This window comes from Amblyomma mixtum, chromosome 1, assembly GCF_055824585.1.
Source record: "Amblyomma mixtum isolate Tamu chromosome 1, ASM5582458v1, whole genome shotgun sequence".
Taxonomy (NCBI): domain Eukaryota; kingdom Metazoa; phylum Arthropoda; class Arachnida; order Ixodida; family Ixodidae; genus Amblyomma; species Amblyomma mixtum.
The window spans coordinates 263,422,809-263,437,997 of record NC_143012.1 but is presented as its reverse complement, the minus strand read 5'-3'; the positions used below and the strand labels follow the sequence as shown (position 1 = coordinate 263,437,997).

Sequence of the window (15,189 nt, the reverse complement as noted above, 5' to 3'; positions counted from 1 at the left end):
TTTGTTGTTTTACTGTTCATGTGGCCCTTGCTGAATAATCTGCCTTAGAAGCTTGAAAGGTAACCCCTTTGTGGAGATTTTAGAGCGGCTTTTTTCTGAGCTAGACCGTGTGGCTAGTAATGCATCCTTAGTGATCAAAGTCTCCTGAATGGGAAAAGATTTGTGGTCCTGCCCTCTTCAGAGGGTAAGACTTTCACTAAATCTACAGGAGTCCCACTTCACGGCTTGCAAGCAAACACCCTGGGCTGAAAACTTACAAAGGAAGCATGTGATTTGAAGGAAACGAACGAACGAACGAACGAACGAACGAACGAACGAACGAACGAACGAACGAACGAACGAACGAACGAATGAATGAATGAATGAATGAATGAATGAATGAATGAATGAATGAATGAATGAATGAATGAATGAATGAATGAATGAATGAATGAATGAATCAATCAATCTATCAATGAATTTTCTTTTTTTCCTCGGCTGCGCTGTTAGACAAACGATTATATCGTAATATCAGATTCCAGAGATGCGCTTCGTGCTCAGTTGTTTCTGACACGGCTTTTATTCCTTGTTTTAAAAATGGGTTCGTATGCCTGCCGTCATGCCCCGCTTTGATTCCAGGCATAACATATTCTGCAATATTTGTTTTAGACCGAAGTTTTCTTGATTTTTCTTGTAACGACGTCGTTTTAGAGAAGCTACGCAAAAGTCGGTAGGTCTCAGACGAGTGTTTCCGCAAGAGCCCTTTTCTCTGCCTGCCTTTTACAGGTTGGCTGTTAAAGCTTTTTGTCTGGTTTTGAGGTGGTAGTAGCAATGTTGTCACCGAAGACCGTCAGGACCAAAGCGAAAGAAAAGGGTAAAGAAGGAAGCCCGGCTAAGGGTGAGACATGCGAGAGCGATGTGGCTCGCGGCGCACGGCTCTGATTGGACCACACTCGTGACTTCCCGGGCTTCAATACTGCTTATATACTGTCCCATACTGACGCAGGTACGAAGCGAGAGTGTCGAATTACGACGGAAAGAAGGACGACCGGCATTTATTGGGAATCTTGGTGCACAGCTTTGATATCATATCTAATCATTTTTGTGAATGCCCAGCTTACATTTCTACGAGTCATTCTCTACGCTTTGCTCTGGAACACATCGATTCATGCCCGCTAATGGAGTTCGACATTCTTAGACACTGGCTGCGGCGATCATCGACGGTGATAGCCTGCCAGGCCCTCCTGCGGTTCTTAAGAGTTTCGGGCCTGCATGACAGGCTGTGACTTTACCGAAGTCTTTTCGCCTTCTGCTTTTTTATACCTCTCCCTTTTCTCTCTCACATTTTTATCCTCTGATTTCTTTTCCCAGTGCAGGGTAGCAAACTCTTTTCATCTCTCAGTTAACCTCCCTGCCTTTCCTCCTCCTCTTCCTCCTCCTCTTTGGTGCGTAGAGTTATTACTCATTTATGACAGGCCTTCGGCACTGAAAAACGAGCTGCGCTAAAAACTAGTGACAGTCACTGAAACAACGCGTCGAAACGAATGCGAAAAGGCACGGCCAATTGAAGTGCACATGGCTGACTACACGGGAAACATTTAAATATCTTAACCACCGGCGCTTTTGTCACCAACGCTGAAGTCCTGAGGAGGATGGGCAGAAAAACGGACGAGTAACGGAGAGGAAGAGGGGAGAAACGATGAAGCCTGTGGGAGAGTGGCTCCTATTGAAACGATGGCGCCCTGCAAGTAGTTTTGCTGGCTGTTCACATGAGCCAGGCCCACGATTCTGCTTCATGAGCGACGCTGATGACAACTGACTGATGGTCGTGATGACTGGCGACCAAACGCGACATACAGCACCTCTTGAGGAGCAATAACGCCACTCAGCTTCGTTGTGCTATCGTATTGTCGATAATCATAGCCATTCATTCATTTCATTCAAGTATTTGAATTAGTACTCAAAGTGCACAGTACATACATGTACTTCTGTGCAACCATTCCAGCTTGCTGACAACACGTCCATTAAAAACATCACAAAATTATTTGTTTCCACAAGTTGTAATCTTTATCGCGGAGAGGCTTAGCGTAGCGAGAACAAGGAATGAATGTTTTTTTTTCTTAACGAGCGAGACATTACAAGCAATTCCTCTCTTTTTCTGACAGCAGAAGCCTAACGCTCTTCTGCCGTTCACGCACTTTGTGGATGAGGTGGTATTTTATGTGAAATTTAATACCGTACGAAGCCCGCGGTTCGAAGTTCAGAAACGATATAATAAAGGCTAGGCGTACGTTTATAAAACGAGCATCATGTGGTAGAATTCGAACTGCATGGCTGATAATAAGTCTCTAGCAAACATTGAAGTTGGGTACACTTCATGCCAGTAGGAGTTCCAGTTGCCATCAGTGTGCTAAAACCGACTGCAGTAGTAAGAGCAGCGTGTAGTATACTGCGGAAAGGTCATGAGCTTCAAAAACCGCAGCCACTCTTTCATATTTTTTCCCTAGGTATTACCACATGTAACAATTTCTCGCGTGCCTTCCTTTATTATCAACCTTTCCTGAGTACTGATAGTTTGCTACACTTAACTGAAGTTTGTTCAGCACTGGAACTTCAATAACAAAAATCCGTAGTTGGTACTTCTAACGCAGAGCAGTGTTTCAAGTCTACCTAAGGCTACAAACAAAGACGCGACGTGGCTGCTTCGATATACCCTCAATTAGACTCGAGAAATCAGCGCTGTGCATATTTTTTTGGCTCACAATTTAGATTTCCAGCTACAAGTACTAGCAGGAACTCATTCAATACACATAAAACCACGTGCACAGCACACGCGGTAACAACACCTGTTGTACAAACCTCTAAGAAGAAGGCGGACAAAATTGGTGCTGGTCTTCTTCCTGCGGGTCAGGGTGTTCTCGGTGTGGCAGCGGTAACGAAGAACCTCCTCTGCGTCCCTTGCCTCACGGATGTACAGCTCACCGTCACTTGTGACTACGTAGTCCCCTGCGAAACAAAAAGGGCAGGTGAACAAAAAAAAATACGTCATCAATGAGCCCTCGAACGAGTCCAGACGATCCCAAATAGACTCGCAGTGGTAACATCGTGAGTTGCTTTACGTCAAGCTTTTTTCATATTTCTTCTTAAACAGAAACCCTTCTAACTCCAGCATGGAGAGCCTTGCCTACCTCAGTAGTGTGGCCGTACTCGTGTCTTCTTTTCAATACTCTTTCCTATAAATAGGACTTGGAGACAGAGAGAGTAAGCATAAACTAAAGGGCAAGAAAATTCCAACTGAACATCGCTGCCGCTTGCTATCGAACAATGGAGATAGAGCAAAACAGGAGAAAAGCGGAAAAGAGGAAAGAGGCAGTAGAGGGAAAGGATAAACCGCACATATATTGAGTTGCTTACGATTTGCTCACGTACAAGGCCTATAAGCCTTTGTACCAAATTCTTTACCTCCTAGACTTGGAAAGTAAATTTAGAAGTGTGCGAACACGGGACAGGAGGAGCCCACAAAATAGCACACACAAAGCGCTTTGTGTGACAGTGTTTCCGTACTCCTCCCGTCCCGTCTTCTTCGCGTAGTTTTATATTTGCTTGTAGTATAAATCAACTAGCACAACACCATGTCTTAACCATAGACTTTTCGATGAGCTGGTGAAAACGAGAAGTAAAGAAATTCATGTATCCTCCTATGGGTTTTGATATGCAAAACAAATTCTATTGCTTCGGAAGAAAGGGCGGAGAGGAGAGAGGGCGGTTATATGGAGCGTTATGTGGAGAGTTACGTGGCGGATTTGATTGATTAAACCGCCAACGACTTGCTAGTTTTCATTGTGTAGGCCGTCTACATAAAGTCATGTGAACCTCACGTTACCAAATACAACGTTAGCATCTGTTCACGGTGCATGAGGTGGCCAGTCCAAGGCACTTCAATGTGCGCCCGTTGCCATCGTTGTGGTAACACATGGAGCCGCATTGGCTGTACGCACCCGTAACATCACCCTGTACAGCAGTTGTTAGGCATCGGAAGCAGACACGCAGCAACATGAGTACAGCCTGCGCTGAATGCATGGAGCAGAGCATGAGCACTTCGCAGATTTTGTGTACTCAGATAGTATAAGACTACCATCTACTAGTTATATTTGGTACCAGTTTTTGGACAGACATCAGGACTTCATTAAACAACCATAAAAATGAAAATCCTTTAAACTGTACCATAGTACAATTGAATATCCTGCAGCAGATTTCAAAAATACACATAACACTCATTTTGTTATAGTGGCTCAGAGAAGAAGGTTCTATGGCCAATTTTTTTAATTCTTATCCTGCTTTATACCTCATGGGGCCTTCTTTGATTACTGATCTACTATCGATGATATACCACCATTCATTATGAGCTCGACCATTCGCTTCTCGCAGCAACGCCTGCTACGCTGTACAGAACCCTATAATTATTTCTAAAGGAAATTGCACCAGCGAACATTTTGGTCTTTTGTTTTCATCTCACACCCAACAGAGTCACGAAACCGCACAAGCCACGAACCGTAAGTCTCTTCGCATAAACAGCGCTTAGCAGTCGCCCAATGTCTACTGGGTTAAGCAAACATACAGATAAGAGAAGCAACAATCCTACGGCTGAATTGCTGAGCTCAAGACTCCTTTACCGAGCCCTACAGGAAAACGTTCCGAAAGATTTATTGCCTCTACCTCAAAGAAATACCGAACAGGGAGGTGCACCGTTCCCGCCTTATATTCCTTCATCTTCATCGTCGTCCCTTTTAGTGCCAGCCTTATCCGAGTCCGAAACCGCGATGGCTCCTGGGGGAATGTTACATAACCGCAAAATCCAACAGCGTACGGTCGTTTCTTCTCATACGTTGCCCATGCTTCGTGTTATGCAACTTTGTGGCTCCCCGGATGCTGCGCGCCTTTCTCGCCCTTCAACCGTTAACCTCCATCCTCGCCGTAGTCTCCTAATACCACCACTCCCTGGCGGAAATGCATATGCCTTTTGCTGGGGAAATGTCCCTGGGCGGGCATAAATCTCTGGAGATATAGGGACTGAGGGTGCGAGACAGCAAAGAAAAGCAGTTTGAGCTCGCCTGTATAGCACTTAAGCTGAGGGGAAAAGGGCGACATGGGAATCTTCCTACGGGGCTTGGTTTTGCTCTCCGTTGCGGCACCTGATAATCCCTCATTCGTTCTACTTTCCAGGCGAGAAAATCATGTGTCTCAAGAGAACGTTTTTGTTATGTATGCAGATGTCTTTCTTTAAGTATGCGCGGCTTTCAAGTTTCTGTACTAAATTTCTTCCCTTTTCATTCTGTTTCTGTTTCTACTCTTAGATGTCTGAGCAAACGTGCATAAAATACATTACTTTCTTCAAACATCGTTTTTTTTTTGCTTTTGGAGTTCTTTCTTGTTTTTTTTTGTTATTGCCTTAAATCATACAATTATTTTCTCAAACTGCGTATTTACATTAATTTGCGTCAAGCATCCGCACTAACTGTGCTAAATTGTAATCTGCTGTACAGCTGCTTTTGATATTGTTATTTTGCCTTGTTTGATGTGTTATTTTTCTGCTCTTGGGAAGTTGAGCTGTGCCATTTTTTAAAGTCTGCTTCTTTTGAACCAAGAGCACGATTCGAGTTTGTTTTCTAAATCACTAACAATAGATCATAATCTATACCTGCATCTTTCGATCTGTAGCACGTTTTAAATAAATGAATTACCCTACCGTGTTCATTACGTCCGTACTTTATTGCCGGTCTTTACACAGCGCTATCCACTGAACAAAGATTTTTACATAGATTTCAGTAAATATCACCACATATTTTGCGGTAACCGGAACAAGTTGGATAATGTCACATGGCTAATGAAAATATGAACCGACAACGCCAAAAACTTGCTCTGTGGCGACTCTGAAACAGTCTCATGTCACTGCTGAAGTTGGCGCTGCTTGCGTCCGGGGTGAAAAACTTTAGTTCCGGTTCAGATCCACAGTAGCAAAACATTTTAGAATTCTGTTCTTCGAAATTGTTCTTGAAGCTCTGCTAAGTCCCCAATAAAATTTTTGTGCCTCAGGAGTAGGATGTCCACACACCACGCTACCTGCACGAATCTTTTAACGCTTCTTAGAGCCGTACGAAAGCACTTCTAAGGGCGTGAAAAATCATGGTCAAACGAGCAGTATTGTGAGCGCGCATATATGTTTGTACCGTTGCAGCCATAGACATGGCGACATATTGGATCACTTGTCATCTCCATAGGTAGTATCTATCCTTCTGCCATCGTGGGCGTGTAAGGATTGTTTACTACTCGTTACTAGTTCATCGAAAGTTAGTGCCCAGCTCATTATGGGTCTCTAAATTAACGTGGTGAGGCATTTTTTTTCCTTAACTTTTTTCTTTGAAGTTATTTCGTTCAAAAGCACCAAACTTTTCACGCAGTCTGCTTTCACAACGAATTCGGAGCCTGAACCTAAACACTGGTAGCCCCCTGTTGGCATAGTACGCTTGAGCCGTATCGCGAATTTCTACGTTCTATGTCCCCTAATGCTATAGTGTATAATACAAATCAGCTGAAATCGTGACTTACAGTCGCTGCGTCATACCATATTCGAGTACACTAGTAAAAGGGCCGCGATTCCCTGTTTTAATTTCTGCAATTTACTGCCCTTGCAAGAAAGCAACCTTCTCAAATTATGTTTTCCACTTATATTTTGAGCACACTGCACTAAATTGTTTTAGCCCACGATATAAGTTATATTTGCCCCTTAATAAGAGATACCAGTGGGCTACTTCATCGATAATGCTGTCACCGCTGTTTGGACCAGGCTCACCACCAGCCTTGCAGTGTTTGTGCTTGAAAACGCCTCTTTCCCATCGCAAGCTGTCACTTGGGGCAGTTGCCAGAAGGCACACTCAAGATGCAGCACCAATGAAGATGGGGCTGGACTTCGCGGATAAACATAAACTTTGTTCGGAAGCTGAGCACCATGAATGTACACAAAACCAGTTAACGAGCACTGACAATAATGGTTAGGCGCAAGAGAGAAGGAAAAAAAATGGCAGGGAATTTAACGTATTTAAACTGAGTAGACATGCGAAATCCGTTGTTTAGCCTTATTGGCTCATGGTTTTGCTTTGCTGGATCATCAGCACATCCCGTGAGAGAGAGAAAAACTTTATCATGGCAAGTGTGTTTAGACCCCCCTTGGGTCCCTGGACCACCGCACGGTCCCACTCTACGTCGTAACGTTCATGCGGTGTTTGTCCATGACGTCGGCACCCCGAAGCACCGCAGCAAGCTGCGATGGCGGGTCCGGAGACGAGAGCACGACCTCCCAGTCCTCCCAACTTGATAACGCGGGCTGTCCCTGCGGGGGAGGATCAGCAGGGCAGCCGAAAAGGATGTGGGAGAGTGTGGCGTGAGGGTCGCCGCACAGGGTGCATGCAGGGGAGGTGCCACAGTAGTGGGATAGCAGCTGAGGGGATGAGAGAGAGCGGGTCTGGAGGCGTCTCCAGAGGATCTGTTGGGAATGGGTAAGGGAGGGGTGTGGAGGAGGGTAAGTCCGACGGTCCAAGCGGTGCATTTGCGTGAGCTCTGCAAAGGTGTGCGCCCGCTCTCTCGAGAAACCTGGACCGAGGCCGTCCTGAGCCCGGCAAATCAAACCTCGGGCCAATTTATCGGCAGCCTCGTTTCCTGGATTCCCAGAGTGAGCCGGCACCCACTGGACAATGTAATAGCCTCAGGTGGAGCTGTGATCGAGGTTAAGCTGATCTGATGTGCTCGCGTCGCAGATAGAAGTTGATGAAGGCGACGGTGTGCAATGCACAGCGTGAGAGTGTGTTGCAGTTTAGAACGAGGCGTGATCGGCTGCGGCGACAGTTCTCCCGTGCAAGGGCCAGCGAAGCCGATCTGTTCGTGCCGCCGCGTGTTCTATTTCGAGTGGCGGCAATGTTGTTTTTTTTTACCTATTCAAGGTCGAGGCTTCAGCGAAGGTCCGGGTTTTTCAGCTTTGGTCACGAAGTACAGCTTTTCTTCTAAATATTGTCACGACCTGAAGAGCCGTGAAGGTAGGCGTCGGGAAGAACACAAGACTGGGAGTCTTCTTTTATTTACGGAGCCAGGTTCCAGAACACAGAACAGAACAGCGCGCCTCGAGAGCTCACCGCCGCTTCGTCGTCGTCTTCGACTCAGCGCGGAGGCCGCGCGGCGCGTTAGGCGCGTGGCATTATTCCCCCCCGCGAAAGCAAACATCGCCTCGATGTGGAATGGAATATGTACAGTGAGGGGAGGAGGAACAAAAAAAAGAAGAATAGGGGTGAGGTGAACTATACAATGCGCGCTAGATGACATGCGGGAAGACTCAAGTTCACACGTGGGGTAAGGGGAAAAAGGTACGAACCACAGCGTGAACACAGCGCTCAGACACGCGAAAAGTACGGCTTTAAGCGCACCACATGCACGATTTCAGGCCGTTGACGCTGAGGGCCGACGACCACAGTTCCATGGGGGACAACTCCGTAGTTGACGCTGTTCAGGCGGCGCAGGACTCTGTACGGGCCAAAATACCTATTCATAAGCTTTTCGCACAATCCCTTGCGGCGCACTGGTGTCCACACCCACACGTGGTCGCCCGGCTCGTAGTGCACGTCCCTGCGCCGAAGGTTATAGTGTCGGGCATCGGCGGATTGCTGGTCCTTGATGTGCAAGCGGGCCAGCTGACGGGCCTGCTCTGCTTGTTCCACGAAGTGGCCTGCTTCAGGGGGGAGCTCTGCGTCGCCGTACGGCAGCATGGCGTCTAGCATCATGCGGACCTCTCTGCCATACACGAGACGCAACGGGGTGAACTGGGTGGTTTCCTGCGTCGCGGTATTATATGCGAAGGTGACGTAGGGCAAGACCTCATCCCAGGTTTTATGTTCAACGTCGACGTACATCGAGATCATGTCCGCCAATGTTTTGTTGAGCCGTTCCGTTAGACCATTGATAGAGTAATCTGCGCCCGTATCGACCAACGCGCTGACCTCCTTTGTGTCGACGAGAACACGGATATCCAACGAGACCCTGCCTTCAGCGCGGCCCGCCGATGGCTGTTGTGGATGACTCAGTCGGTGCGGCGGCGGAAGCTGGTCGGCGACTGGGGTTGCGTCGTCGAGGCGATTCAAGCGGCGCTTTGGGGAAAACTCTTCGGCGATGCGGCGTTCGACGTCGGGGCGATTGGGTCGGTGCGGCGGCGGGAGCGGGTCCGCGATTGGAGTTGCGGCATCGCGGCGATTCGAAAGGCGCGTCGGGGAAAACTGTGCAGCGATGCGGCGTGCGACGTCGGGGCTATTCGGTTGCTGCGGCGGTGGAAGCTTTGCGGCGGATCGGCGTTCGGCGGCCTCGCCTACAAAGGCCGCCGGAGCTAGTTTTCCATACAAGGGCTCGAGGAACCAGGTTGTCCTGAGGCGAAACGGGACCTAGAGGGCGAAGACCGGCGTGGAGAAGGCGATCGCGACTCGCGGCGCGGAGAAGACAGTGAACTACGCTGGCGGGTGACATACTCGGCGATGTCTTGAGGGCGCTCTCCAGGGCGTGGACGGGGGCTGTCGACAGAAAAACCGCGTAGTCCCATTTCGCGATAGGGGCACCGCCGGTAGAGATGGCCGGCCTCACCACAGTGGTAGCAGAGCGGTCGTTGATCCGGAGTGCGCCAGAGGTCAGTCTTCCGCGGTGCCTGGCGCCGATCCGCCCAGTAAGGAGTCGGCTGAACAGAGTGCCCCGCGACCAATGGTGGGGTGTAAGGCGAAGGCCCAGGAGATGGGGCCGCGCGGCGCACGACGTCCGCGTACGTGACTGGCTGGACAGGAGTCGGGTATGGCGCGGGATCGTATGGGATCGATTGCGGCGCCGGCAAAACTGCAGCGTCTTGTGCTCTCGGTGCCTGCCGGACTTCCTCGCGGATGACGCTGGTTACGGAATCGACGCGAGGGGCAAAGGTTGCTTGAAGGTGCTGCAGCTCCTCGCGGACCACGGAACGGATGAGTTCGCGAAGGGAGTCCGGATCCGTCCTGGGATCATGGTCGAACCGGTCCAACGGTGACAGAGTCGACGATGGACGCAGTTGCCGGGCGTACTGTTGGGATCTCTGATGCAGCAATTTCTCCATGTGCACGGCCTTGGCCAGAAACTCCGCGACGGTATTGGGCGGGTTCCGCACGAGGCCGGAAAATAGCTGGTCTTTTACGCCGCGCATCAGGTGCCGCAGCTTTTTTTCTTCAGGCATTGCCGGATCGGCGCGACGGCAAAGACGCGTCACATCCTCGACGTACATGACAACACCCTCATTGGGGAGCTGAAATCTAGAGGACAGGGTACGCTCCGCGCTCTCCCGGCGGTCGCTGTTTGCGTACATACTCAGGAGCTGACGTCGAAAGTCTGGCCACGTCGAGAAAGTAGACTCACGGTTTTCGAACCACGTGCGTGCAGAATCTTCTAGGCTAAAGTACACGTTACGCAGCTTTGTAGCGTCGTCCCAGCAGTTAAAGGTGGCGACCCGCTCGTAGTGAGCTAACCAGTCTTCGGCATCTTCAAACAGGTCACCGTGAAAGGGCTTAGGCGTTCGTGGGGTCTGAAGGGTGAGATAGGTGGGGCTAGCTGCAGGGACAGTCGGAGGCAGGGCGGGTATTGGCGTCGCCATAAGAGGAGTGGTAGTCGAGGGCGCGCTGACAATAGGGATGGCCTCGGGGGACAGGCCTCGGATCCTTCGGCTGGCACGATGGACAGGGGTGGTCACAAGAGGCGGGCGCGTCGAGTCGTCCGCAGGAGTAGGGAGCATCGGTCGCACCTCCACCAGTGTCACGACCTGAAGAGCAGTGAAGGTAGGCGTCGGGAGCTAGAGCTGGGAGAGCGCCTTAAATGTCACATAGTCGCACACCGGTGCATGGCGGCAGATGATGATGATGATGATAGCTGCAGCGCTCCTAGTAGCTCCCCGAGCAACGTGTGACTCAAAGAAACTATTACAAAAGTGAAAAGAATTCCCGCTTTGCGGATTTTTTCTTCCCATACTGCTGTCTGCCTAGTTAGGAGGAGCTGCGTTTGCTTGAGCATGGCCGTAACATGAGCGTGCACGGTAATGCAACTTTCTACACGTAAATCCTTTTTGACTTACGAAGTATTTAAGAATTGCGAGATATCATTAAGCAAAGATATCTGCTTTAATCATGGAAGTTCTCTCAAGGCATGGATTAAAAAAGTTAAAAAAAAATGGCCGCTGATTTCAAGAATGGAATAGTTGAAACCTCAGTTTCAGTAAACTTTGCCGAACGTCGTGCCAGAATTGTAGCGAAGCTCGCACCGAAACCAAGGCCTCGAAAACAGACTTTTTTTCGGAAGGGTTTCGAACAAAAATAACTATCAGCATCGATCTGAATATAATTAAAACTAATGGCAAAGCGAATCAAGCCACTCTGTTTCCAAACCATCTAACCACTCGGCCGTTGCCAGATTAGCTCGCGCGAAATTCGCTGACAATGTGTACTTGCTGGCGGATAACCAGCGGGCGTCATTTGATAGTCATATATAGCTGCTGTGTGAGAGCAGCTCAAGTAATCCGACTTACCGCACTGACAAAAAAAAGGCGCAGAAAGACGTAGGCAGGATTTGTCATTGAAGTCATCCTTGATCCTTTTGTTGTGCGCTGTCAAGCACTTTCAGCAGCTGTGCGGTGGCTGTACAGCGCCGCCGGAAGAGTCAATATGGGAACCATCTTCTTGATATTCGGCGCTACGTGGGTTTGAGCCGGGATCAGAAAACAGCTTCGCTCTCTCGGCAATGGCAGCCAAAGTGTGAGGCTGTGCAGGAAGGTGTTAAGCCGGCCGGAGGCGTCGATAAAGCCGAAGAAAAGCTGGTCAACGCAGAGTCACATCAAATAACTAAAGCAGCAATGGTGGCTCAGGAGAATGCCCAGATCGAAAAACAGAGCAGGGAAATGTAGCTGCTCGTGTAGCTTCCAAGAGACCTGGCTGAGATCTATTGCCAGATTCACTATCAGGTCTATGAGGCGCCCTACGCCGCTTTTGCAATGCATTTCTTGCTTTCATACAGTCTCGATCAAGAGATGAGTTGAAAATTGGGTACAAATCCATTATCCTTTACAAGCAAGAAAACCATTTAAAAAAAAGACCAGTGATTCCTTCAAATGACTGTTTTCGCAAGGGTATTCAAAATCACTCGTCGCTTTCCTGATCAAGAATGGTTTTCGTTTCCTGGCAAACAACTGAAAAATTTTGGATGGAGACTAATTCAAATGGCGCTGCAAGTTTCATAACAAAACGCCCGATATTGCTGCTACGTTTCACCGCCGTGTAATATTACCGTTCCTAATGTTATAACGAGTAAATTTTTGCCTTCGTATTCATTTATTTATTGTACCCTTAAAGGCCCTTTTCGGGCATTACATAAGGGGGGGGAACAGTTGAAATACAAAGTAAAGAGAATAACAATGTTAATACAGTAAAATACAACACAATGCAATGCAAGAAGAATAAAAAACAAAAAAAAAACAAAAAGAACTGGAGTACACTAGGAAATGTTAAAATGCAGTTCTAATCAATACATGGTGGCGGATAGGCTAAAGGAAGGAATAGTAACAAGAAAAGTAAATGGTAAAAATCAAAGCATGCGGTTGTTTTTTCATTTGCTGTAATGTTCGATTAGTGCGTCTCTAAATTTACTAGCGTCACGCTTGTTTACAATGTGGTCTGGTAACTGGTTCCAATTTTCTATTGCTGTAGGTAGAAATGATTTATTGAAGGCGATTGTAGAACCATGTAAACGCTGAACACTAAGGGAATTGAACACTAAGGGAATTGAACACTAAGGGAATTCGTAGCTACAGAGAAATCTCATTCGCAGTATCAGCCGTCATATCGAAGACTTCGCCGTTAGTTGCCTTCTTTTTTCGCTCTTTGCAGACTAACAGCCGATGATAGGTTTCGTTAGTTAGCCCTATATTCTCTAATACCCGCCTTGCCGGTATATATCACTTTATTCTCCAACACACATCTCGAATTGATGCAGCAGGTTGCAGGTTTTGTATTAAGGCGCGTTAATCAAGAGCCTTTATTCAGAAATTACATGGTTCTTTCAGTGCTTGAAAGAAGCGTTCTCCCGAATTCCAAACATAGATTCTATCTCATTGTCGCACATATGACTGAATGTCAGCTATTCGGGCACGGCATAATAGAGCAACAAACTTTGAAAAGCACAAAATAGGGCACTGGTTTTGTTCGGCGCCACTATAGAAGTGCATAGCTCTATCTTATTATCTAAATTAGCATGCTGACCTTTTCTAAGATAGAACTTAATAAGGTTTTCTGTGGTGAATTCTTCTTTTTCGAATTGCTTTTAGTGTTCTGTAGTTATCTAAAGCGGTACAGAAAATTCTCCACTGTCTGGGCACCCTAACGTTCTGTTCAGGCTTCTATGCATTTTAAACACTGACGACTCAATCCAAGTTTGAAAATAAGTAAATCATATACAAAAGATGAACAATGTCCCTGTGGGCTGTTACAACTACATGGGATGAATTTTTTCGCCTCCAGATGAATCTTTGAACAACCAATTGCACGTTTCTATTACCTATTCTGGGATTGCTCTAGAACAAGGAGCTCCGAGCTCCGTCTTGCAGCGAGCCGCAAAATTGAAGCGTTAAACTTTGAGCGTTCGAGGAAGCAGTTTCAAAAAAGAATGCGCTTGAGTGCTGTGCGGTCTCCTGAGCGACTGACGCTGCTCTGGAAAGCTTCGACGATATTCTGCACAGCGTATTCTTTTATCGTTTTATCCTGCAATAGCTCTGTTTAAGAACATTAGTTGGTGAGCAGCTGCAGCCAGTTTTAGAGCCAAAAAAGAACCTACAAACACAACCAGAACACAACGCGCAGTTGTTCCAAAAGCATGCTCAAAACTGCACGTATACACGCCATGTAACCAGCAGATATGCGTTAAAAATGCAAGACTAGTTTTCTATTTTCTTAATCCCATGTTGTTGCCTTCATCCACATAATCACCACTTTTCGCTCTGTGACGTGTCAGCTCTCGCTGCTTTAACCACGGTTTGCGGGGAAGTTGCAATCAGTGCAGGAGTAGATTAGCGTTGGTCGCGCGTTATGTTGGCGATGTGCGTATCAACATAAAAGCCATTTTAGGCATGTTCATAACTGGTGTTGCGCTTTCATACCTCTAACTGGAAAGCTTATGCCTGCCGACGAATACCCTAAATTTCCCATATCCACAAATGGAGAAATGGAGAGGGGCTTCACTGTAAAGCTCTGCAAATAATCTGCATTATATATTTGAGTCTGCATGCATTAGGTGTTTACAGGAGAAATAAATAATGTAATGCGAATCCTTAGAAACGACTTCTATTGTGTTGCGTTCACAATTTTTTACTGTAATATGAGACGCCGAATTTCTGCTTAATTGTTGTCATGACGATCATCCTTATTTTAAACATTTGTCTCTTTTTGGGATTTTATCTCACAAAACATAGTTGCAAATGTGTACTAGAACCTACATTTACCAACATAACGTACACGTGGATGGATTAATGGCGTACACATGAGGTCCAGGTAAATTACGACAAAATGCACTTGTTTTTTCTCTAAGGCATGAAACATACTCGATGTGAAAACATAAAAATTAGGATGGTTGAAGCCTTATATGGAGTCGCGGTTCCAGGAGCCGGGTGAATTAGGGCCATGGGTGCCGCTATGGGCTCGCTGTTTTTTTTTTCGCTCGGCGCTGGGCGCTCGGACTGCTTCCGATGCGGTGTGCGCCGACCGCTCAGAAGCTGCTTCGTGCAGTGAATGGAATTCGACCACCCCATAGGGCTGATGTCTCCTCGCGGCTGCGTGAATGCAAACCTCTTCAGCTTTTGTTTCGTTGTCGGTCGTTATCTGAGTGGCAGTTAGCCCTAAGGCTTTACGGAGCCGCCTGCACCACGTCGGAACAGAGATGACCACCGGACCGTTGTGATGGGAGGGGCGTACTTTTTTGCCCACGTATTTTGTAACCTCGCACGAACTGAGCAGTCTTGTTTAACTCAAGAAAGGGCTTTGTTTGCTCGAACTTTGCATTTGCACAGCGGAGCGACACGCTTTGCTTGCAAGTTAAGCACTGCGCCTCGAAGCCATTGCGTACGCCGTTTGC

General features: G+C 47.5%; 1 protein-coding gene across 1 annotated transcript in view; it reads right to left on the bottom strand.

Annotated features, from left to right (window-relative positions):
* LOC149371600 (cell adhesion molecule Dscam1-like) overlaps positions 1-15,189 on the bottom strand; it is a 184,964-nt gene that overhangs the window by 56,229 nt on the left and 113,546 nt on the right. The window contains exon 4 of the mRNA XM_089585203.1: positions 2,839-2,985. Coding sequence (XP_089441329.1) covers positions 2,839-2,985 — 147 coding nt within the window. The remainder of the gene's footprint in view (positions 1-2,838; positions 2,986-15,189) is intronic.